This window comes from Monodon monoceros, unplaced genomic scaffold, assembly GCF_005190385.1.
Source record: "Monodon monoceros isolate NGI ecotype Baffin Bay Population unplaced genomic scaffold, NGI_Narwhal_1 Super_Scaffold_7, whole genome shotgun sequence".
In the NCBI taxonomy this organism is placed as follows: Eukaryota; Metazoa; Chordata; class Mammalia; order Artiodactyla; family Monodontidae; genus Monodon; species Monodon monoceros.
In genome coordinates this window covers 53,823,259-53,849,733 of record NW_021703784.1, presented here as the reverse complement: position 1 = coordinate 53,849,733, position 26,475 = coordinate 53,823,259, and the positions used below count along the sequence as shown (strand labels likewise).

Here is a 26,475-nt window from a genome sequence, read left to right as displayed (position 1 = left end):
CCCTATTCATATGAAATTTCTAGAAAAGGCAAAATTATAGAGATAAAAACAAATCATTAGTTACTTGGGGTTTAGAGTGGATGTTGACTGCTAATAGGCATAAGGGAACCTTTGGGGGTGATGGAATTATCACAGAACTGGATTGTGATGATGGTAGCACAACTCTTTAAATTTACTAAAACTCCTAAAACTGTACACTTACAATGAGTGAATTTAATGGTATATCTCAGTACTTGTTTAAAAAATAAAAACCAGGAAATGGAGGAATGTGCACACTATCTGAAAGAAGGAGGGATATTTAGTCCTTACATCTCAGAGGTGGTGTTGAAGGAAGAAAGAAAATAGTAGAGCAGGAAAAAAAAAAAAAAATATATATATATATATATATATATAAATATGTCAGTGCTAGCATGTATAGGTGCTATAACTCTTCCCTAGTAGAATACAACTACTTTCCTTGTCAGGTAGAATCCAGGCAGCCACTCCTGATTGTTCAAGATAGATGAATCCTATTTGTCACTCTGAGGATTTTCTGTTCTCTCTTAACAAGGATCTGGGTCTTATTAAGAGATTTCCTTTGCATGTTAAAGACCTAAAGTTATTTTTTGATCTTATACAGATAACGATGATTTGAGAAACTATTCCACATACAGTAATCTGCCCTCTTCTAATATTCTTGTGAATATATGGAGGAACATATTTTCTAAATTATTTTTTCCTGTAACCTTCTTCCAACTGAAGAAAGTTGGGGGATATTTTTTAGACAGGTCTCTTTGTATCAGTATCTCTTCATGGAAAGTCATCCTTATAAAGTTCATTCTCTGAAGTTCAGAGAAAGCCCTTGAGCTCAATTTCTTTCTTTTAATGTTTTCCAGTTACATCACTAATATACATTAACAAGTCCTTATCCAAATCCTTGGGACCAGAAGTATTTCTGAACTCAGATTGTTTTTGAATTCTAGAAAGTTAATAGACTGTGTTTGCTATAGTATACTAAGCCCACCACAACCTGGGACAGCACCCTGTAGGTGAACATATCCATATTGCTGCTTAACGTGTGCATATTCACAGTAACTAGGCTAAATAATCACTATAAATAGCCTCATGTCCAGTTAGGTCAGGTTTTGCTGTCAGATGAATTTGTGCCAAACTTAAATGACAAAACATCTTTCGGTTTTAAAAGAGTTTTTGGGAATTGTATTATTAAACAAGATATGTAAATTTATCTGTTTTCTTCTTTTAAAAAGTAGTAAACAGTAAACAGAATCTAGTTCGACATTAGGGAAATAAAACGGTTTGTGCCCAGAATGGAAGACAATTCAAATTTAGGAGATCCATTCATGCAATTTACTATATTAATTACTTTAAGAAGAAAAACCACATGATTATCTCCATAGATGCTGTGAAAGCCTTTGTCAAAATTCAGCAACCATTTCTGATTTAAAAAGAAAAACTCAAGAAAACAGAAATTCACAAATCCTGTCTTAACGTGCTAATATACACACATCCGTCCTAAAGCTAGCATTTTACTCAGTGTGGAAGCCCTAGAAGCATTCCTATGAAGGTCAAAACAAGGCAAGTGTGTCTGTCTCCACTGCTGTTTAACAAAGTACTGGAGGTATTAATCAGTGCATTTATACCAGAGAAAATGATTAAGGACTGGAAAAGAAGGAAAACTATCTCTCTTTACAGCTGTCATGGTATTCCTGAAAACTCTAGCCTAGAAAATCAGTTATCAAGCAAACAATTATTATTCAAACAATAAAACTATTCAGTTCGGTATTAGGTTTAAAATGATCACAAAAAGCAATAGCCTTCATATATACAAACAATATCCCATTAGATATATAATAGAGAAGAAAATCCCATTTAAAATAACATCCAAAAGGATAAATATCAAAAGATAAGTTTAACAAGATATGTGTAAAACGTATATTAAGAAAACTTAAAACATTTCTGAAAGACATGAAAGGAAACCTGAACAAATGAAAAGTTGTTCTTGAATAACTTAAGAAAACTGAAAGATGTCAATTATATCTAATAAATAATACTAATAAAAATACCAATAAGTAGGGGGCTTCCCTGGTGGTACAGTGGTTATGAGTCAGCCTGCCAATGCAGGGGACATGGGTTCGAACTCCGGTCCGGGAAGATCCCACATGCTGCGGAGCAACTAAGCCTGTACGCCACGACTACTCAGCCTGCGCTCTAGAACCCACAAGCCACAACTGCTGAGGCCCGTGAGCCTAGAGACCACGCTCCGCAATAAGAGAAGCCACTGCAATGAGAAGCCCGCACACCACAACGAAGACCCAATGCAGCCGAAAATAAATAAATAATTTTAAAAATCCAATAAGTATTTTTTAATTAAACAAGTTGATACTAAAGTTCATATTAAAATATAAACATGCAAAGATATCTAGGCAGTCTTCAAAAAAGAAGAGCTAGAAGGATGTACTAATCCTCCTATATATTAAAACATACCGCAAAACCTGCCTCAGTAAAATAGTAGAGTACAGATATTTTGATAGATAATACAGTGGAATTTAAAAGAAAAAGCACAAGTAGACCCAAATCCATATTAGAGTTTAGTGTATGGTGAAGATGGCATCTCTGAGCATTGGGGCAAAGATGAATATTTTAATAAATGATATTTGGAAACATAAAAAAGATGTATACCCTACATTATACATGTGAATGTGTTCTAAATTGATTAGAGACCTAAATGTAAAAACTGAAATCTTGTGGGACTTCCCTAGTGGCGTAGTGGTTAAGAATCGCCTGCCAATGCAGGGGACATGGGTTGGAGCACTAGTCCGGGAAGATCCCACATGCCGCAGAGCAGCTAATCCCGTGTGCCACAACTACTGAGTCCGCATGCCACAACTACTGAAGCCTACGCGCCTAGAGCCCGTGCTCTGCAACAAAAGAAGCCACCTCAATGAGAAACCCGCTCACCGCAACGAAGAGTAGCCCCCACTCACCGCAACTAGAGAAAGACAGCATGCAGCAACGAAATAGATTTAGACAACGCAGCCAAAAATAGATTTAAAATCTTGCAAGTACTAGAAGAAAACATGTGAATTATTCTATATTTAGTGTGTGGGAAAGTATTTATAACTATAATTCAAAATCCAGATGTAATGTTGGCTAATTAAATAAAACCTTTGGCATGGCAAAAAATACCATATGCAAAGTCTAAAGCAGAAGACCAAATTGTGAAAATATTTGTGACATACACTAAGGATAGAGGTTTAATATCCCTGATACAAAAATGACTTTTAAATATTGAGGATAAAAAGGACCAAACATCCAATAGAAATAAAGACAGACAGAACATTCTCCAAAAAAGGTACTACAGAATAGCCAGCATATATAAGAAAAGATATCCAGCTACACTGATACATTATTTTTCTTTTATCAGATTGACAAAAAGTGAAACACTTGACAACACACTCTTGGCAAGGCTGTGGGAGAAATAGGGACTCTTCACACATTGCTGGTGAGAATGCAAAATTTTTGTAGGTGAATTTGTCAACATCTAACAAAACTGTATATGCGTTTACCCTTTGACTCAGCAACCGCATTTAAAAAATTTTTCTGTGAAGATATATCTCCTGTAATTCAAAATTAAATGTGCGCAAGATTGTTTATCACAGAATTATTTTTAATTACAAAATAATGTAAACAACCTAGAAGCCCGTATGTTGGAAATTGGTTGAATAAACTGGTGAATCTACACAATGAGTATTATGAAGATAACAGAAAGAGTGAGGAACGTCTCTGAACTGATATGGAGTGATTTCCAGGATTTATTGTTAAGTAAAAGATGCAGCATGTAAAAGTACGCGTGTGTGCGCACGCGCACACACACACACACGGTATATAATTTTTTTTCTTGGAGAAAGAGGGGAAATAAAATATACATACATCTGCTTAGTTTTTCAAAAAGAGACATAGAAAGCATGAACCAGAAAAATAATGGAATTAGTTTCTACAGGGGGTGGGTAGAAAGGCTAGAGGAGGGAGTGACACTTCTCTGAGTAAACCCTTTTGTATTTTTATTTTTGCAACCTTGTTATGATTTCACATATTCAAAGAATATAATTAGATCAACCAGAACAGGAGTTGGGGAAATGAGGAAGACAGACCCTAAAATTGAATACAAAGAAAAACAAATGGCAAAAGACACATCGGATAAAGGACTGTTAATCCAAAATACACACAGAACTTTTTTGTACATAAAATATAAATTTAAACTCAATAATAAGGAAACAAACAACCTGATTGAAAAAATGGACCAAAGACCTTAACAGACACCTCATCAAAGAAGATACACAGATGGCAAATAATATGAAAAGTTGTTCCACATCATATGTCATCAGGGAAATGCAAATTAATACCACAATAAGATCCTACTGTACATCTATTAGAATGGCCAAAATTCAGAACACTGACAACACCAAATGCTGGCCAGGATGTGGAGCAACAGGAACTCTTACTCATTGCTGGTGGGAATGTAAAATGGTACAGCCACTTTGGAAGACAGTTCGGCAGTTTCTTACAAAACTAAATGTGTTTTCACCACACTATCCAGCAATCACTCTCCTTGGTGTTCACCCGAAGGAGTTGAAAACTTATGTCTACACAAAAGCAGCTTTATTCGTAAAGCCCAAACTTGGAAGCAACCAAGATGTCCTTCAGTAGGTGGATGGATTAGGAAACTGTGGTACCTCTAGACAATGGAATATTATTCAGTGCCAAAAAGAAGAATGTTATCAAACTGTAAAGACAGGGAGGAACCCTAAATGCATATTACTAAGTGAGAGAAACCAGTCTGAAAAGGCTACATACTGTATGATCCCAACTATATGACATTCTGAAAAAGACAGAACTGTGGAGACAGTTAAAAGATCAGTGGTTGCTAGGTGTTGGGGGGAGAGAGATGATAGGCAGAGGACAGAAGATTTTTAGGATCATGAAACTATTGTGTATGATACTATAATGGTGGATATATTTTCCAAACCCATAGAATAGAAGAGTGAACTGTAATGTAAACTATGGATTTGGGGTGCTAATAATGTGTCAGTGTAGAGTCATCTGTGGTAACAAATGTACCATTCTGGGGGAGTGGTGTTGATAATGGGGGAAGCCAGAGGGTTGGGGGGGTGAGGAGGACAGGCATTATATAGGAAATATATGTACCGTCTGCCTAATTTTGCTGTGAACCTAAACTATTCTAAAAAAAAAAAAGCCTTAATTTTTTAAATGTATTGTACTCTTTATCAAACAGAGAACATAACCACATAAGAGGAAAGTATTAATCTAGTTAACTTTGAAATGGTTTTCTCATATACCCAATTTGAAAACAGAAAGAGAATTCAGTGAGATATTGAACCTTACTTTACTAACTTTATTTACTGTGTATTTATTTATTTACTTTTTATTGTCAGTAATGGTATGAATATAGCAATTCTGAAGTTATCTTTGCATTTTAGGATTAAGCAAATGAGGAAATATATTGATATTGTTGGGGGCTAGGGTTCTCATGTAGAAGAAGGAGATACAAATTTGGATGGAGGAAGGCAAGGAAGAACCCTGAAAGAACATTGAAATCTGAGGTATCAGCATGATTAAAAATAAAAAAAGATTTCACATGTTCTATCCTCTGAAAGGGTCTGGAAGCAATGAATCTTAAGTAGCAATGAACATACCTAGTGCCCACACCTTGGTTCTAAAAATCTTTCCTCACTAAAAGGAACTAAGGCTTCTTGGAGCAATGCCTCATTTCTGGGATAGGGCAGGGAAAGCGTGAGATGAGTCTGGAACATCTTATCACTCCAGAAAGTAAGAAAGGGCTGAAAAAATGAGGGAATAATGTCAAAATGACACAGAAGACAGTTTGGCCAAACTGAAAATTTGAGCTTCCAAATGGAAAATGACTGTAATGGGTTATGTAACACATGGTATAAGAAAAGAATGCACAAGCTCATACTGATACTAACAAACAAATGGTGTGAGAAGCAGAAAGCTTTTTTGTTAAAGAGTAGAATTGCCAACTAATAAATGTAGACAGAATGATAGGGTTTTTTAAAATCATCATTTTGCAACCATCATCGTAATAATTGATTCAGGAGTCATCAGTGAATGCTAAAAATATTGGGTGAAAATGTTTGGGAACATGATGATTACACAGCCTGAAAGTATCTCCTGATGAATTACTTGCTCATTAGTTACAGATGGAAAAATGGTAACAACACAGAAATCTGGCAGATACCACCTTATTCAAGTAATCAATCCTAACATCATTAATAACAGTATAAACTAACAACTGATTCTTCCTGATGTGATGCACTGAAAAGGAAACAACATCATTTATACAATATGATTGCCAGAAGTGCATGACCTGAACCAAATGATGAGAAAACAATCAGAAAAACCCAGTTTGTGAGGGTTATTTTATAAAACAACCAACGTGTTGTGGGTATTTTTTTTTTTTTTTTTTTTACAAATGTTAAAGTCATGAAAACAAAGGAAGGCTGAGGAACTGTTCCAGATTAAAAGAGACAGACAACTACATGCAATGTCTTCATTGGATCCTGAATTGGGGCACAAGGAGAAGGTCTAAAAGGCAATATGGGGCAAATCAGCAAAGTTTGAATAATAATGGTTTTTAAGTCTGTCCCTTCTACAAGACTAAGCTTTGCTTCCTGAAAGCAGCTGAGTTCTTACTCTTCTGGATTTCTGGCATTCAGCAATACCTGGTGCAAACCAAATACATGAGGCTGTTTGATGAATGAATGGATACTTTATTTTAAACAACAGGCATTTTTGCTAGGACTTCTTTTTCATGTACTTGTTTGAATTTTTCACTGAGATAAGTCTCCCCACCAAAAAAAAAATTTGTGTGTGTGTGTGTGTATGAGAGAGATTCACATATGCACACACACACACAGGGAACGAACTTTATCTGGAAACAGATTCGATTAACACATCAAGGACATTTACTGAATACCATATAAGATTTTTCAATATCTTAATTTTATGACCAAAAATTTATAATAACTACTTAGTTGATACGAACTTTTTGGAGTTGAGGGAGATTTTGCAGAAGGAATTGGAAATTTTGGCATTGTGTAGAAATATATTAGGAACAGATTGTTAGTAATTTATGAGAGTTGTGTTCTGGCTTACAGCCTAGATTTACTAAGAATTTAGTCATTTTTTAATTCATTCAACAAATTTTTACTGAGAATCAGTTATGTGCTAGGTCTAGCTCTCAAACCATTGTTCATTGGAGCTTAGAGTTTAGCAGGGGAAACAGAGATTAATCAAATAATTTTATAATTAAGTATGCACTAACAGTGTGGTAAGTGTTATAAAGAAAAGGTACCAAGTACAATGAGGAAGAATTAGGGAAGTTAAGAGTTACAGACATTACTTTTAAAATATTTTTTCCCGTCCCATGTCCTTGAGCAATTGCCAGTTCTTCCAATAAGCCTGATTTCAGTTTAGTCCACCTGCCCAGTTACAGCTGCTTTGGAACCACCCAGTTCCTTTGTCTAATATTTTTCTCTTCCTCTTTGTTTATTTTTATCCCAAATATGCACATTTTATGAAAGGAAGAGATGCTCATAACGCATCAATAGAAGAACCAAAAATGTCTTCTCTGATTATTTTTCTAATAGGCCTCTTAGTAAAACATGCTATTAAAAGGTGGGAGGAGCTTCCCTGGTGGTCCAGTGAGTAAGACTCCATGCTCCCAATGCAGGGGGCCAAGGTTCGATCCCTGGTCGGGGAACTAGATCCCGCACGCACGCCATGACTGAGGGTTCGCATGCCCAACTGAGAGTCCGCACGCTGCAACTAAGAGGTCTGCATGCTGCAACTAAGAAGTCTGCATGCCACAATTAAAGATCCTGCATGCCGCAATGAAGATCCCATGTGCTGCTACTAAGACCTGGGGCAGCCAAAATAAAAAAAAAGGAGGGGGGGATTAAGAACCTAATACTTGTTTTAAGTAAACATTTTTAAAATCAGCAAAATTATTTCTGCTTAAATATAGAGAAGGACGATAAAGAATTCAAATGAATTTAATAGTCCTTGTCCCATAATAAAACTAGGAGAATAAATTGAAAAGTAAAGACAAGTTATTTGACGCTAAATTCCGCCTGCCTAGTTGCTATTAGTATTTGACGTTAGGACTCTTAACATTTTCCAAGCTTCATGTGGTATTGGCTTAGTCATTACTTTTTATGAGGTCATAAAATTTGCTGCTAATGTTGGTGGAGTTTAGAGAGATAATAGTAATTGTCATTCATAGGGCATTTATTATATACCAGGCTCTGTGGGAAGTACATTAAATTATATTATTATGTCATTTAAAATTCTCTACAATCTATGAGGGACTCTTCGACTTCATTTTATAAAGGTAATATTTGAGAAGAGCAGTAACTTGACCAAGATCACACAATGAGTAAATGGTAGAGCCATACCTTGAACCCAAATATATATGCTTTTAATCATTATGCCATAAGACAGTTATTTACAACTGTGCATTGTGTAAAATAGAACAAACCAAAAGAAGCCCTTGCATGAGATTTGTTTTTTCATGAAATTTAATTTTTCTCTTTACTCCCAAAGTCACAAATTGTTGTTTATCCTACTCCTTTAAAATAGGAATAGGTTCGCTTTCCTTTACAGATAATTTTGAGTACATACTATGTGCCAGCATAAAAAGACAAAGTCTGTCCCCAGAGAGCTTATACCACATTGAGGAGAGATGAATATAAACAACAAAATCTATTTGTAGTTGTACAAATGTATTTGTTATGCAGTTATCTAAATGTGTAGGTAATTGGCAACAAGAATAAATGAGTGGTAAAATAGTCAAAACATTAATAAGGTAGAGCAGAAAAAGTCTGTTGAAGATAGACTTCAGTGCTGAAATAGAAATATCACAAAGTCATTTCCCCGTGGAAAGGACCACTGGAAATTCTTTGCATGGAGTAGCCTTGGGTTTAGTGTGATCATACTTACAGTAGTCACTGCCATACTGAATCAAAGACATCTGAAGTGATCTTAAGAATATTATACCATTTGTCAAGGGGAAAGTGAGTGGACTGCGTACTAGACTAATAACCTTTTAGATTATAGCAATTACACTTAGCAGTAAAACAGGATAAAATCAATATGCTGTGGAAAGGAACTTCAGAAATCATTTCATAACTTGTTTACTAACTTATTTATTCCCCTTTATTTAGTCCCAGTTTTCCAGACATTGCCAGAAACATCAATGGTCTTTTTTTCTAGTTAGTGGAAAAAGTAATATAGTAACATGAAGACAAATTTGGAAGACAATGCAAAATACCCATAATCCCATCACCCAACAGAAATAGCATTTTCTTTTATTAGTTAATAGTTCCTAATCTTTGTGCATATGCATTTGTGGTTTTATATGGGTTTATTTGTGGTTTTACTACACTTTGAATAAACATGCCCAACCTAGAAGCCAAAACCCAGGGATAGGTTCAGCCAGAGAAGCAGGAACCAGTTAGCTAAGTAGCCTGTGTAGTCAGTGAACAGGAAGTGAGGAAGTGAAATGGCCAGGAAAATAGCCTGGTAGAAAGTAAAAGTAGAAAGGTAGAAAGCCAGGTAGAAAATAGCCTAAGCCAGGAAGCATGAGCTGTAACGGCTCTTCGTCTGCTTCCTGTGGCCTCAGTTGTGGTTTATGTTTCAGTGTTTTAGGCTGGAGCCAGAATAAGACAATAATTGAATGACAGTTATTTTCTAAGAAAATAAGTATAAAATATCATAACGTCATCTCATTTCTCTTATTATTATGTCTGTTATTATTATTGCTCTAGCTCCATTCTCTTTAACATACCTTAGGCAGTCCAAACATTCCCCTCACTTGGCTATAGATATTCTTAAACAGAATTATTTTGGTTCTCCCTTCAATTACCATATTCTGTCTCATCCATTATTATCGTTGTTATTTTGTGTTCTTACTTTTCCTCTACCTGTGGAACGTTTGCTTGTTACTAACTTAACCTGCCTGAAGGCTTGGATAGAGTTGTTTCAGAACCAGTATGAAAAGTACTAAAGCAAATCACTTAAGGTGGGAATATTTTGACAGGCAAAGTATATTTGGAGCATTGCATGTGAAAGTTTCCCCCTCCAAATTCTTTCTTTTTTTAAATTGAGGTGTATTCCGTAAACAGTAAAATGTACAAATCTTAAATATACATACAGCTCAATGAGATTTTGCCTGTGTAATCGCCACCCAGATCAAGATACAGAAATTTTCAGTCATCCCAGAAAGTTCCCTTGTGCCCCTTCTCAGTCATCATATCCCCAAAATGATAACTGATATTCTGACTTCCATGCCCATATATTAATTTGCATGTTCTTGAACTTTATATAGATGGAACCACATAGTATGTACTCTGGCATCTGGCTTCTTTCATTCGATGTAATGTTTTTGACATTCATCTATGTTGTTTCTATCAGTTCATTCTTTTTATTGATATATAATATTCCATTGTGTGAGTATAATTCATTTGCCCATTTTTCTGTTAATGGGCATTTGGGTTTTCAGTTGAGACTTTAATGAATAAAGATTCCGTGGATATTCTTGTATATGTCTTTTGATGGACAGTTGTGCCCATTTCTTTAGGGCTGTATGTCTAGAAGTAGAATTGCTAGATCATAGGGTAGTCTGTGTTTAAATTTATTAGAAACTGCCAAACAACTTTCTAAAATGTTTCGACCATTTACACTCCCACCAGTAATATCTGAGAGTTCCAGTTATTCCACATTGTCATCTATACTTGTCTATCTTTTTTTTTCAATCTTTTTTTTTTAATGTATTTATTTATTTATTTGGCTGCATTGGGTCTTCGTTGCTGCACGCGGGCTTTTTCTAGTTGCAGCAAGCAGGGGCTAGTCTTCATTGCGGTGCACAGGCCTCTCATTGCGGTAGGTTCTCACTGCATAGCACTGGTTCTAGGCGCACGGGCTTCAGTAGTTGTGGCACGCAGGCTCAGTAGTTGTGGCTCGCAGGCTCTAGAGCGCAGGCTCAGTAGTTGTGGCACACAGGCTTAGTTGCTCCGTGGCGTGTGGGATCTTCCCAGACTGGTGTTCAAACCCATGTCCCCTGCATCGGCAGGCGGATTCTTAACCACTGCGCCACCAGGGAAGTCCTATACTTGTCTATCTTTTTAATTTTAGTCATTCTGGGTTGCTATGTGGTGATGTCTCACTGAGGTTTAAATTTGTATTTCCCAATGAATAATGATGCTGAGCACTTGTTATTGACCCTTTGGGTATCATCTTTCGTGATGTGCCTCTACAAATCATCTGCCCATTTAAAACTTGGGCTGTCTTTTTCTATCTGATTTTTGTACCACATTTTCTATATGTGAGCCTTTTGTTAGATATTATATGTATTGTGAATATTTCCTCCTAGTCTGTAGCTTGAGTTTTTACTTTACTTCAGAATCTTCAGATAAGCCAAAGTTCTTAGGCAAGAGTTTTAAGAGGCACTTCAGGTACCAGTTTATTAACTAATAAACTAGCCATCTGTTAGTAATTGTATTGGGTTTCTACTGCTACTGTAACAAAGTACCAAAAGAAGGATAAATTTATTATCTTGCAGTTCTTTAAATTAGAATTCTGATACAAGTCTCATTAGTCCAGGTGTTGGTAAGTCTGTGTTTCTTTCTGGAGGCTCTGGGGGAGAGTCAATTTCCATGTCCTTTCCAGTTTATGTGGCTGCCCACATAATTCCATATTTTCCATCTTGACTTGGGCCATTTTCCTCCATCTTCAAACCTAGCAGTTTTACATCTCTCTAACCATTCTTCCATAGTGACATCTTCCAAAGGTTCCTGCTTTTGAGGACTCAGATGATTAAATTGAGCACATTGTAATAATCCAGGATAATCTCCCCATCTCAAGGCCTTTAATTTAATCAAGTTTGCAGAGTCATTTTTGCCATTTTAGGTAACATATTCACAGCTTCCGGAGATAGGACATAGACATCTTTGGGAGCCATTATTCTGTGTACCACACTAGTGTAGTTAGTATGATAGCACAAGAGTTGCTAAAGTAATGTGGTAGCTCATCTACTACTAATGTTGCAGCGTCCATATTGGGTGTGGGGAGAAAGTAATCCAAAATACATTGATAAGGCTAAGTAGGATCTTCTGGCGCATGTGTGTGTGTGTGTGTGTGTGTGTATGTGTGTGTTAGTATAATAAGATTATATACTGGACAAGTGGTAGATTAGAAAAGGGAGTGAGTGATCACTTACCTTTAGGGTAGGTGGGGAGCAATTAGAAAAGTTCTTTTTTAATACCCTAAATTGGCTTCTTATCAGCTTAGGGATAAAGTCCAAACTTCTTAGGACAGCTCTCCAAAGCTCACACTTTTAATTACTACATTCTATGGCCTCTGTAATATGAGAGTGCATTTTGTTTCTAATGTGAATGCTAGCTTCACCTGGAAAGAACAGTCATGCATTCCTATAATTGTAGCTGGCATTGTTTTGACACCACCAATAATACTAAAATGAACTCTGAGTTCATAGGTTTTAAAATAATCACACATTACACTATTAATGCCTTTGATACTTTGGGGTAATATGCCCTTCTCCTTTTTCATTTATTCTAGGTCCCTTCTTGTGCATCATGGTAAATCTTGGTATAATTTAAAAGGAACTCATAGTATTTCTTGGGCCTTTAAATTTGTGTTGTGGCTACTTCCAAAACCTAGTGATTCCATTCTCTATGTACGTGAAATTTTTTTCGTAGACTGGAAAATAAAACTTGTTGATACCTGTTGTATGCCAGGTGCATGCTAGATAATCCTCACAGCAGCCTTTCATGATAAACATTTTTATTTTACAACTGAGGCAGCTGAGTCTCAAAGAGATTTAAGCAACTTGCCAAAGTTGATAAGTAATAAGTAACAGATTTGGGATGCTAGTTTAGGTCTGATTCCAAAGCCCTTGTACACTCTTTCCCCAGTGTGGTCAGTCAAATGGATCAAAATAAATGTGTATCAGAACACATCTGTATTCTGTTGTAACCTTGAAAAAGTTTGGTAGCATGCCAATACCAGGCTCTTCTCAGTCTACTGCCTACAAATCATGCCAGTCTTCTCACTGGATGCAAGTGTTCATGGTCTAAGCCAAGCTCCTTTACTTCTTTGAATGCACTACCTTGCCTCTATGTTAGATGATCCTTCTACGTAGGATGATCTCATTAAAAAAAATTCTTTTCACCTGGTTAACTCAGTTTATTTTTAAGTCCTAGCTTATGTGTTACTTCCCCGATAGCCCTCTTCTGACTCCCTAGACAAGGTAGTAACTGCTTTGCAAGGTAGTAGCCCCTTTGCATAGCTTTGAAATGGCACCTCTCATATTTTTAGTGGCTTGCTAAAAGTTCTTAAGACAGGAAACATATCTCTCTTGTTCACCCCTTTATCCTAGTGGAAATGCTTGGAACATTGTTAAGAGCCCAGTAAATATTTGTTGAAAAGGGAATGAGGTTGTGGAGCAACAGGAACTCTCATTCATTGCTGGTGGGAATGAAGAATGGCACAGCCACTTTGAAAGATCAGTGGTTACTAGGGTTAGGGGAGAGGGAGAGTTGAAATGACAGGGCACATAGGATTTTCAGGGCAATGAAACTATTCTGTATGATATTATAATGGTGGATACATGTCATTATAAATTTGTCTATACTCAAGAGTGAACTGTAATATGAAATATGGACTTTGAGTGATAATGATGTATCAATATGGGTTCATCAATTGTAATAAGAAATGTACCACTGTGGTGGGGCATGTTGATACTGGGGGAGACTGTGTGTGTGTGGGAGTGGAGATTATATGGAAAATCTTTGTACCTTCTGCTCAATTTTGCCATGAATCTAAAACTGCTCTAAAACATAAAGTCCATTAAACACACACACACACACACACACAGTGAGACAAATCTGAAATGTGGAACATTTAATAAGAAAAAAAGAAGGGAATGGGGTAATCACTAGGGCAATGCCAATCAAAACCACAATACCACTTCAATCCATTAGGATGGCTATAATCAGAAAGACAACCAACAACTAGTATAGGGAGGATGTGGAGAAATTCATATATTGCTAATGGGGGTATAAAATAGTGCAGCCACTTTGAAAAACACTTTCACGGTTCTTCAGAATGCTAAACATAGAGTTTCCATATGACCCAGAAATTCCATCCTCAGTATATACCCAAGAGAAATGAAAACATATGTCTGCACAAAAACTTATACATGAATTCTCACAGCAGCATTATTAATAATAGCCAAAATGTAGAAAAAGCCTAAATGTCTCTTAGCTCAAACTGCCATAACAAAATACCATAGACTTGAACAATAGACTTTATTTCTCACAGTTCTGGAAGTCCAAGATTGAGGTGCTGACTAATTCCATTCCTGGTGAGAGCCCTCTTCTTGGCTTGCAGAGGGCCACCTTCTCCCTGTGTCCTCATGTGGCCTATCCTTACTTCATGTAGGTGGGGAGAAAGAGTGAAATCCTGTCTCTTCTTCATATAAGGACCCTAATCCCATCATGGGGGCCCTACTCTCTTGACCTCATCTAAACCTGTTTATTTCTCAAAGGCACCATGCCCAACTACTGTCACATTGGGGCTTAGGGCTTCAACATGCGAATTTGGAGGGGACACAAAGGTGCAGTCCTTAGCAATGTCCATCAACTGGTGAATAGATAAATAAAATGTAGCATGTTCATACAATGACATGTTATTCATCCATAAAAGGAAGGTATTATTGATACATGCTGTAATATGAATGAACCTTGAAAATATGCTAAATGAAAGAAACCAGACAGAAAAGACTGCATATTGTATGATTCCACTTATATGAAAAGTCCAGAACAGACAAATCTTTAGGGACAGAAAACAGATTAATGGTTGTCTAGGGCTGAGGAGGGAGGAGGTTTGAAGAGAAATAGGGGTGACTGCTAATAGGCCTGGGGTTTGTCTTTGGGGTCGTGAAAATGTTCTAGTAATGATAACGGTTGCACAACTCTGTGAAAATATTAAAAACAGTTGAATTGTATACTTTAACTCTGTAGTTTGTGAATTACATCAGTGAAGCTAATAAATTTTAGCAAAAATTGGTAGTTTTCTTTAAAGTGGCAAAATATAAAATACTGCATGGTGAAAGGTGATGTTCTTCTATTACATTTCTTTGCATTCTAAATGGAGTGTTGAAAGGAAATAAACTGTAGAGATTTTTTAAAAATCAGACTTTTAATGCGATATAATAAACAGTAACAAGAGGACATTTGGAAAGGTTTGGATAAAAACAGTTGTTGAGTGAGACATGAATTAGTGGCCAGTCTACCTTTCAGGATGAATAGTCATCCACCTCATTTTAAGTTTTTTACTTTATAGTATATTATGTGACTTTAAATAACTCACAGGGTTTGTTTTTTTCCCCTTCTTCCATTAATTTATTCTACTTTGCACCTTCTAATTTCTCCTTTGGAAAAAAGACAGCAACCATCTACTTCCTCATTTCTTTAGTAAGATGAGTGCAATAACTCTTGACTTCTCTCATCTCATTTTGAGCAGTAAATAATGTGATAATGTCTATAATGATTTTTTTAAAAAGCAAGAGTAACAAAGAGTTTGAAATTTTTCTCAAGTGGCTTCATACAAATGATTTGGTAACATCCACATTTACCATGTTTGTTGGGCTGACTCTTACATCCTTGAGGCTAACTCCTCTGACGTCATTTTTGCTTTCTCTGACTTCTTTCATAAGTCCCCTCTTCTGTGCTCCTATAGTACTGTATGCATATCTTTTTTTTTTTTATCATATCTCCACATACCGGCATCTTCTATTTATCTGCCTGTCTCCTCCATTAGCTTATAAACTTCATTAAGGCCAATGACTGGATCTTATCTTTGTACCTCAGCATCTGTAGTTGAATTTGGCAAATAGGAGGTATTCAGTAAAGGCTTGTTGAACTAAACTTAATCATAGTAGAAACTGTGTTATCAGATGTGATAGGGAGTGATATTTAGTCCGTTAACTTTTAAAGAGTCAAAGCCATAATTATATTGAAAAAAATGTATACCCACCTTCAAGTTTTATTTTAATTAACAAATAGTTGTATAATCTTTGACAATGATTTGATGTAGGGCGTGACCTTTGAATATGGGACCCTAATTATAGTTCTACTTAGTCTTTCTTGCATTGAAAAACAAACAAAAAATTTTAAACCCTAAAATGAAAACAGTTTGTTTAAAATGGAGGCACTTGGAAAGAACTTTGAGACATGAATACAGAATCTTTAGATATTTACTGTTTTTCCCAATCTATAATAGATATCTTATCCACAGCTAATTCAACAGCAATTTTTATTAGCAACTCAATTCTATTGAGTCTGTTTTAAACATTTTAAACAGTTTTTGTAGAAACAGTAGCTCTCTTTTTGCAGTCATACTTCTGATAACTAAACACAGTGGCATTAACAAGTTTAGGAACAAACAGAAGTGACTGGCTCTTATTAAGCATCCACCTCAGCTATTTGGATTAGAACTAGCTAATCCAAAGGAAGTACTGAAGAGTAGCTAACAAGCTATGATCATTAAAGCTTACCCTGAGCATCTGTAATACATTTTATGCAAAAGAATGGAGAATATCTATTAATCTAATAAATCACTTAGTGGAGGAAATTTACGAGAACTTGTTTATTTCTGTACCAAAATTTTATCAGTTATAGATAGAGCTTAAGCAGGGTCTGCTATATCCTGCCACAAGATTTCATAAATTTGTTCTAAAACTCAGTGCTTTGAAATGTCTTACTGTCTTCTCAAGTCACTCTGGCCACCCCCAAAGAATTTCATGCTAATTGTTCTTTTTTTATTTGTTTGTTTTAATTTCAGTGGTAGGAATGGGATCCTGGTGCTTCCACATGACTCTGAAATATGAAATGCAGGTCAGTAATGACAAAATTGACTTAAATGCTTATTTCTCTTAATCCAGAGACACTTCAAGTTTGAGGAAAGAGCACATTACTAGAGGATGATATTGAGGCAAGAAGAAAAAAAAGATGGAATTTGTAATCCCTGGAGTTTTTTACTTCAGGCCAAAGGATCCAGGTTGAGTAAGTGAAGAGGCAAGCAAATAAGTGTCCATAGAGAAAACAAGCGAGAGCTGAATGGGTTTTTGACCACCTCTGTGCAGGCATGTATGACTTTAGAGTAGGATTAGAAAGTAGAGTCTCATGGAGACATCTTAAGAAGATAAAATCAGTTCACCAAAGTAATGTATTCTTATTCTTGGCTGCCTACATCCCCTTATGTCTCTCTTGTGGCATCCACTTGAATGGTCTGGTCCCTCTAATAGCAAGGTTTTAGAGCTATGCAAGGTTTTTTATTTATTGTCTTTGCTCTAAGGGGGCCATATAGCTAGTCCTCAATCTTTTAACCTCTTTGTTCCCCATCACTAGCCCAGAAACTTCTAGAACAGCACTGTCCAGTAGAAATATAATGTGAACGACGTATATAATTAAAAATCTCCAGTAGCCACATCTTAAAAAGCCACATTAAGAAGAAATAGGTGAAATTAATTTTAACAACATATTTTATTTAACACAGTATATCCAAAGTGTTACTTCAACATATAATCAGTATAAAAATTTATTAATGAAATGTTTCACAGCCTGAAACTGGGTGTATGTTTCACACTTGCAGTGTATCTCAATTAAGATTAGGTTTATTTCAAGTGCTCAATAGCCACATAAGGCTAGTGCCTACTGTGTTGGATAGTGCGATTCTGGAAGGATCTGTTTATACAGTAGTCTAGGAATTATTAATTACAGCTATATTAAAGTGTAAGAATTAATTCTTAGAATTGATTTTAATATTCAACACATATTTATAACAAGGTGTCATGTTTCTTGTGCATGCCATGCTTGACATGGAGAATACACAAATGAATAAGACACTGGTCTCACTTAATCGAGCATAGAACACATTTCTTACACTCTCTGGCTGGGAAAGAAGACTTATAAGCAGTGATATAATATGGAAATTATTTATTTATTTATTTATTTTTTGCGGTACGCGGGCCTCTCACTGTTGTGCCTCTCCCGTTGCGGAGCACAGGCTCCGGATGCGCAGGTTCAGCGGCCATGGCTCACGGGCCCAGCCGCTCCGCGGCATGTGGGATCGATCTTCCCGGACCAGGGCACGAACCCGTGTTCCCTGCTTCGGCAGGCGGACTCTCAGTCACTGCGCCACCAGGGAAGCCCTGGAAATTATTTTTAAAGAAGTGCAAATATGCTATGGCAACACAGTGGAGCTTAGAAGAATCTATAATCGTTAAAGACATTTAAACAGAATCTGAAAGAATTCAGTTGAAACTTTTTAGGTAGTGAAAGGTGAAATGACATACTGCACTTGCATTATGACATAAACAGAAGCAGGGAGTCATTACAATGGTGGTGTATCTGACAACAGTGATAAAGCTAGAACAGTGATAAAGCTAGAATGTGTTTGAAGAAATGACAGGAATGATATTCAAAAATTTTTAACTGTATGGCAAGAATACCAGCAATCAGAATGGTGATACCAGCGAGCAACAGCTAAATAATAACCCTGAAAATAAGGCTTTGCATTTTATCGTACTAAAAAATAACTAGAATTTGTCCAGCTCTAGCAATCATTGAATGCTTCCATATATACTATCTTAGATAGTTATTACTCATGTTTTATAAATTCTAGTACTTGAGCTGAAATAGGCTAGTTGATTTGACCAAAATCATTCAGTTTATAAATGATATATACACACCACATACACACACACACACACACACATCCATGCTATTCTCTGACTCTGTCCATGAGAGGACTTAGGAGCTGGGAACCCCAATACCAAAGAGCATACCTATCATCCAGATCGTTCGTCATTAAAAGGAATCTGGCTGGATTCTGACGGTTGGGGCAGAAAAAAAGGACAATATGAGCCTGAAACATCTTTTTGTGCCAGATGGAATGGAAATGATAAAAGAATGATGGGAGGGCTTCTCTGGTGGCGCGGTGGTTGAGGGTCCGCCTGCCGATGCAGGGGACACGGGTTCGTGCCCCGGTGCGGAAGGATCCCACATGCCGCGGAGCGGCTGGGCCCGTGAGCCATGGCCGCTGAGCCTGCGCGTCCGGAGCCTGTGCTCCGCAATGGGAGAGGCCACAGCTGTGAGAGACCCGCGTACCGCAAAAAAAAAAAAAAAAAAAAAAAGAATGATGGGAAGATGTCAAAAGGACACTGAAGGCAACTTGAAGGGCTTCTCTCAAATTTGAGCATCAAAATAAGCAATGATAGTAACAGATTATAACAGTTATTAAATCCATTGAAGACACAACCCACTGAATAAAATGGGAAATCATGAGTCCAAACTAAAATAATACATGATATAATAAATGAAACAGTAAGTGATTATGAATAAGTGAATAGATTAAAAGTTTGATGTTGAATTTACATTGTTTCAAAGTACATTATTACAAAATTATAAAGGGTAAAAGGGTAACTACAGTGGAGGAGACTAGCAGACACCACCTTAATCAAGCAATCAGAATGAGTATCTTCATAATGGGACAAATCAAAATTGTATGCCACCGGAGGATGCAGTGGCAAAAACATAGCATCACTTCTCTGATATTCTTGCCAAAGATGCATAATCTGAATCTAGTCATATGGAAACATCAGGCAAAATCAAATTGAGTGACATTCTACAAAACAACTGGCATGTAGTCTTCAAAAGTATCCATGGTCATAAAATTAAAAGATTGAGGAACTGTTCAAGATTGAAGGATACTAAAAAGATATGAGAAGTAAATACACTGTGTAATTCTGGGCTGGATCCTGTGTGTGTGTGATATGTGTGTGTATGTGTATGTGTATGTGTGTATGCTTATACTTATTATATTATTGTGACACTTAGAAAAACTTAAATGGGGTCTGAGGATTGCATGATAGTAATAAATCAATGTTAATTTCCTGATTTTGTTGGTAGTATTGTGAATATGTAGGTGAATATCTTCTTTTAAAGTTGTAATTCACATATCATAAACTATACCCTTTTAAAGTATACAAATTGTTTTAAGTATACTTACAGAATTATGGAACCATCACCACTCTCTAATTCCAGAATATTTTCATCACTCCAAAGAGAAATCCCATTCCCATTAGCAGTCACTCCCCATTAATCCCTCTACCTTGACAACCACTAATCTACTCTTTCTCCATGGATTTGCCTATTCTGGACATTTCATAGCAATGAATCATACGATATGTGGCCTTTTGGTTCAATTAGGCTGAAATATTCCAGTGTTTGGATACAGCACATTTTGTTTATCCATTTATTTATTACTGGATATTTGGGTTGTTTATGAGTTTTTGGCCATTATATATAATGCTGCCATCAACATTCATACACAAGTTTTTGTGTAGATGTACGTTTTCAGTTCGCTTAGGTATATACTTAGGAGTGGAATTTCTAAGTCAAAGGGTAACTCTATGTTTAACCTTTGGAGGAGCTGCTAGACTGTTTTTCTAAGCGACTACACCATTTTACATTCCTGCTGGCAATTCTCCATATCCTTGCCAATACTTGTTATTGTCCGTCCCTTTGACTATAGCCATCCTAGTGGGTGTGATATGCTATCTCATTGTGGTTTTGTTCTGCATTTCCCTAATAATAAGTGATCTTAAGCATCTTTTCATGTGTATATTGACCATTTGTTTACCTTCTTAGGAGAAATGTCTATTCATATCCTTTTGCCTATTTTAAAATTGGGTTATTTGCCTTTTTGTCATTACATGGTAAGAGTTCTATATATATTCTGAGTACTAGACCCTTATCAAATATATGGTTTTCTAATATTTTCTTTCATTCTGTGGGCTGTTTTTTCACTTTCTTAATAGCATCCTTTGAAGCAAAAAAAAGTTTTCAATTTTGCTGAAGTTCATTTTATCTATTTTTTCTTTGGTTGCTTTTGCTTTTGATGTTGTATCTAAGGAACCATTGCCTAATCCACGGTTATGAAGATTTATACCTGTGTTTTCTTCTAACATACTTAGAAGTTAGCTTTATAGTTTTAGCTCTTACATTTAGGTCTTTGGTCCATTTGTAATTAATTTTTGTATGTGGTGTGAGGTACAGGTCTAGCTTTATTCTTTTGCATGTGGATATCCAGTTGTCACAAGTCAATTTGTTGAAAAAACTGTTCTTTCCTCATTGAATTGTCTTGGCACCCCTGTCGAAAATCAATCAATTATAAATGTATGAGTTTATTTCTTGACACTCAATTCAACTCTCAGTTCTATTTCATTGACCTATATGTACCTTGATTACTGTAGATTTGTAGTAAGTTTTGAAATTGGGAGCTGTGAATCCTCCAAATTTATTCTTTGTTTTAAAAACTGTTTAGTCTATTCTGGGTCCCTTGAATTTCCGTATGAACTTTAGGATCAGTTTATCAATTTCTGCCAAAAGTTAGCTGGGATTTTGAAAGGGATTGCATTGAATCCATACTTTGGAGAGTATTGCCATCTTAATATTAAGTCCTCCAATCTATGAACACAGGATGTCTTCCCACTTATTTAAGTCTTTTTAATTCCTTTCAGTGATGTCTTATAGTTTTGACTTCTTTTGTTATTTATAAGTATTCTTTTTGATGCTATTGTAAATGAAATTGTTTTCTTAATTTCACTTTCTGATTTCTCATGCCTGTTGTATAGAAATACCAATGATTTTTGCATATTGCTCTTGTATCCTTGCTGAACTTGTTTTTTACCTCTTACAGTTTTATGTGTATGTGTATATAGATTTGTTAGGGTTTTTTGTGTGTAAAAGATCATGTCATATGCAAACAGATACAGTTTTACCTCTTCCTTAGCAATTGGATGCCTTATGCTTATTTTTCTTGCCTAACTGCCCTGACTAGAACTTCTAGCACAGTGTTTTTTTTTAATTGAAATATAGTTGATTTACATTATTATTTTAGTTTCAGGTATACAGCATAATGATTCAGTATTTTTGCAGATTATACTCCATTATAAGTTATTACAAGATAATGGCTATAATTCCCTGTGCTATGCAATATATCCTTGTTGCTTATCTATTTTATATATAGTAGTTTGTTAATTCCATACCCTGATTTGTCCCAGCCCTCTTCCTCTCCTCTTTGGTAACCACAAGTTTGTTTTCTATATTTGTGAGTCTGTTTCTGTTTTGCGTATACATTCATTTATATTCTGGACACTGTTGAATAAAAGTTGAGAGAGCAGACATCCTTGTTTTGTTCCTGATCTTAGGAAGAAAGCTTTCAGTTTTTCACCATTAATTATAATGTTAGCTGGAGCTTTATGTAGATGTCCTTTTTAGGCTGAGGAAGTTCCCTTCTATTCCTACCTAGTTTGTTGAGTGTTTTTATCAAGAAAATGTGTTGGAATTTTAAAATGTTTTTTCTGCATCTCGGGATGATCATGTGGGTTTTCTTCTTTATTATATTAGTAAGGTCTGGTATGTTGATTTATTTTCATACATTGAACCAACCTTGCATTCCTGTGATAAATCCCATTTGGTCAAGGCATATAATGAGTGAATATCCTTGAAGGAAACACGCACTAAAGTACTTTGGAGTAATGGAACCTCATGTCAGCAGTTTACTCATATGATTCAGGGAGAAGAAAATTATTTGTATTGTACTTCTAACTTTTCTGTAGGTTGGAATTGTTTTAATAGTTTCTTTTAAACAGAAAAGCAATATACATATCCTTTGACCCAGTAATTGCACTCGTAGGAATACTTCCTAAGAAAGTAATCAGAGACAGAGAAAAGATTTTCACAAGGATGTTTATCACAGCATTACACGTGATAAAGACTTTTAAATGATCTAAATGTTTTAACAATAGGAAGATTGTTTGGGAATTCCCTGGCGGTCCATTGGTGCTGAGGCCCAGCTTCAGTCCCTGGTCAGGGAACTAAGATCCCACAGGCTGTGAAGCATGGCCAAAAAAAAAAAAAAAAACATAAGGAGATTGTTAAATATACTATGATATATCTAAATTAATATTTTGAAGACTATTTACATGGGAAAATGTTATAGAGACATAAAACTTTATGTAATATGACATCAATTTTATAAATAATAGTGAAAAGACTGGAAGGAAGTACATTTTGCCTCACTTCTTTCCCCTTTTTACAAAGTTTGCAACCTATGGCCCCAAATTAATTATAACTCTTAGCCACCCATACAGATATCCTTAAAGCCCTTGCCCCTTGCTTTTTGAGTATTATTCAGCTCACATCCAGCTCAATTATCTGCCTATTCTGTGCCTGAACTGAGTAGCGAAGTATTGCTCATAGAAATTACACCCCTTTGTTAAATTATCTCACTTTTAAATTATTGAACAGAAATCGCAAATAAGCACTCAATGCCACGAGGCAGTGCCATTACATTTCCCGGATAATTTCACTTCCCAGAACTATTATTTCACACCTGTTCCTTTCTTTAGATTTCTTTTTACATCTCTTTTGCCTCATACCCCATTCTCCTTGCTGATATCTTCTTCAGTATTTCATGAGAATATAGACAGAATCAGCCAAGAACTCCCTCATCTTTCTATCACCTCCTTCTTCCTCCTATTATTATGGAAGAAATGTATCAAATCCTGTCAAAGCCAGTGTCCCCTTCCCGGGGCTCTAAACTTACCCCCTCCCTCCTACTCAAAGACTTCACCCCTGCAGTTACATACCCCACCGCAGTCTCTTGCTCTACCACAGTCTTTAGGAAGTCACTACATTCAGTCACTGCCATCTGCATCAGACATGCTCAAACAGTTCCTATCTTAAAAATTATTCCGCCATTGACCTTGTGTCCAGCCCTAGCTCTTGAGTCATTGTTCAGTTCCTTATCACATCAGAACCATTTGATTATCTCCTCTCTCTCTCTCCACTCACCTCCCTCTCTTTCCCTCCCATCCCAGTTAGGCATCTCTTCCCTTCACTTCACAGAAACTGCTGTTGTCAAGGTCAACAGTGACCTTCATCTTGCCAGATCCAATAGACACATTTTTATATTCTTCTTATTTGACCTCTCAGTAGCATTCCACACGTTGTTTGCTTTTTTCTTCATGAAACATTTGTCTTCGCTTCCCTGTTTTCCTTGTTTATGGAAAAGGAAGTTCCCCTAGCTTTCTTCCTTACCTCACTGGCTACTCTTTTGTCCTGGGCTACCTTCTCTGTATTCTCTCCAAGGTGATCTTATATAATCTCATGGCTTTGAATGTGATCTATATACTGATGATTCAAAACATCTATCTTCAGCTCTGACCTAACCTTTTAGCTCTAGATTTGTATATCCAATTGTATGTTTGACATATCATAGAAATCTCAACCTTTAATATGGGCAATATATAATTCTTTATTTCTTTTCCCATACCTGTTCCTTCGTGGTGTTCCCCTGTGATGCCATCACCCACCCATTTGCTGAAGCCAAAAACCTAGACTCATCCCTGATTTTTTTCTTTCCCTCATCCCTCACATTTAATCTGTTCTTCTGGTTTCACTTTTAAAATATACCTGGATCTGCCTACTCTCCCTGTTTTTACTACTCCTACCTTAGTGTAAGGCATCACCATCCCATTTCCTGACTACTGCAGTAGTCAGCCATTGCCTCTGCAATCAGCCAAGGTGATCTTTGAAACTTTAAATCAGGTCATGTCATTCTCCTGCTTAAAACTCTCCAAGGGGGACTTCCCTGGTGGTGCAGTGGATAAGAATCCACCTGCCAATGCAGAGGACACAGGTTCGAGCCCTCCCTGGTCCAGGAAGATCCCACATGCCGCAGAGCAACTAAGCTGGTGCGCCACAGACCCTGTGCTCTAGAGCCTGCGAGCCACAACTGCTGAGCCTGCGTGCTGAAGCTACTGAAGCCCGCACGCCTAGAGCCCGTGCTCCCCAACAAGAGAAGCCACTGCAAGGAGAAGCCCACGCACCACAACAGAGAGTAGCCCCCACTCGCCATAACTAGAGAAAGCCCTCCTGCAGCAATGAAGACCCAATGCAGCCAAAAATAAATAAAATTTAAAAAGATAAAAACCACTCTCCAAGGCATCCATTTGCATTAAAGTGAAATCCAAATTCTTTACCATGGCCTACGTGATCCAATCCAGCTCTAGTTCCGCAGCTTCAGTTTTTACAATTCCTTTGCATTGTTCACTACATTCTAGCCACACTGGCCTTGTTGTTCTTCAGACAAGACCTCATGCCCTTTGTAATTGCTATTTCCTCTGCCTGCAATACTTTTATCGCAAATTTTTGCATGTCTGGTCCCTTCTGACTCTTCAATACAAATGACATCTATTCAGACATGCTTTCTCTGACCATTTTATGTAAAGCAATCCCTTCCGTGAATTGCTTTTACTTTATGTTTTTCATAGCACTTACTGCTATTCGAAATTATCTTATTTGCACTTTCTCCTACTAGAATGTAAACTTGAGAGCAGGTATCTCACCTCTCTTAAATACTGCTTTATCTTAGCATATAAAATAGTGCTGACATATGCACGATAAAAACATACATGGAAGGGAGGAAGGAAGGACAATTAATCACACGAGTGAATGACTAAAGAGTTCTATTGAAATATTAAATTGTAGTTACCCCTGGTTTGTGGGGTTACAGGCAATTATATTTCTTTCTCTCTGCATTTCTATATTTAGCAAGTTTTCTACAATAAATATGAAGTATTTTTATGATAAGGAAAATACATGTTTATGTTTGTTATAAAGAAAGGAGACTTTAAAAGACTCAAAAGTTTCTTTGGAGGAATAGTAATACTAATAAGCCAATCAGAATACCCTTCATCCTAAAGCAGCCTGCCTCCTATTATTGAGGATATTTAACTCAGTTTTGAGTTTTATTTATGTGGCAAGATTATTTTATTTTCCAAAGATGTTCACACCCATATATCCCATCCCACCTGCTTTTCTTACAAGGTGACACTGACTCTCCTCAAGAGGTGGAATCTCTTGTTTGTTGCCCTTGAATCTGGGCAGGATTGTGACTAGAGTAGACCTGAAGCTATATGACATCCAAGACTGAGTCATAAAAAGCAGTACAGCTTCTGCCTAGTCTTCCTGGGACATTTACCCTCAGAACCCCGCACCATATTGTAAAGAAGCCACTTGGAAGAGCCATGTATAGGTGTTCTTGCTACACCTCACTGAAATCCCCAGACTTCAGCCAGCATCAACTGCCAAAAATTTGAGTGGGTGAATCTGTAGATGATTCCAGTTCCCAGCCTTTGAGCTGTCCCAGCTCACAGTGAGTGAAGTAGAGATGGACCTTCCCTTCCCAACCCTGCTTTAAACACATATTAATGAGTAAAGTAAA

The 26,475-nt window shown here is 36.6% G+C and overlaps 1 protein-coding gene across 2 annotated transcripts in view; it reads left to right on the top strand.

Moving 5' to 3' along the window:
• The window catches only part of ACER3 (alkaline ceramidase 3), a 185,481-nt gene that overhangs the window by 77,453 nt on the left and 81,553 nt on the right, over positions 1-26,475 (top strand). The window contains exon 3 of one of the 2 annotated variants that reach the window (XM_029209020.1): positions 16,963-17,015. The exons of the other annotated variant lie outside the window; for it this stretch is intronic. Within the exon in view, the coding sequence (XP_029064853.1) occupies positions 16,963-17,015 (53 nt within the window). The remainder of the gene's footprint in view (positions 1-16,962; positions 17,016-26,475) is intronic. 2 annotated transcript variants of the gene reach the window in all.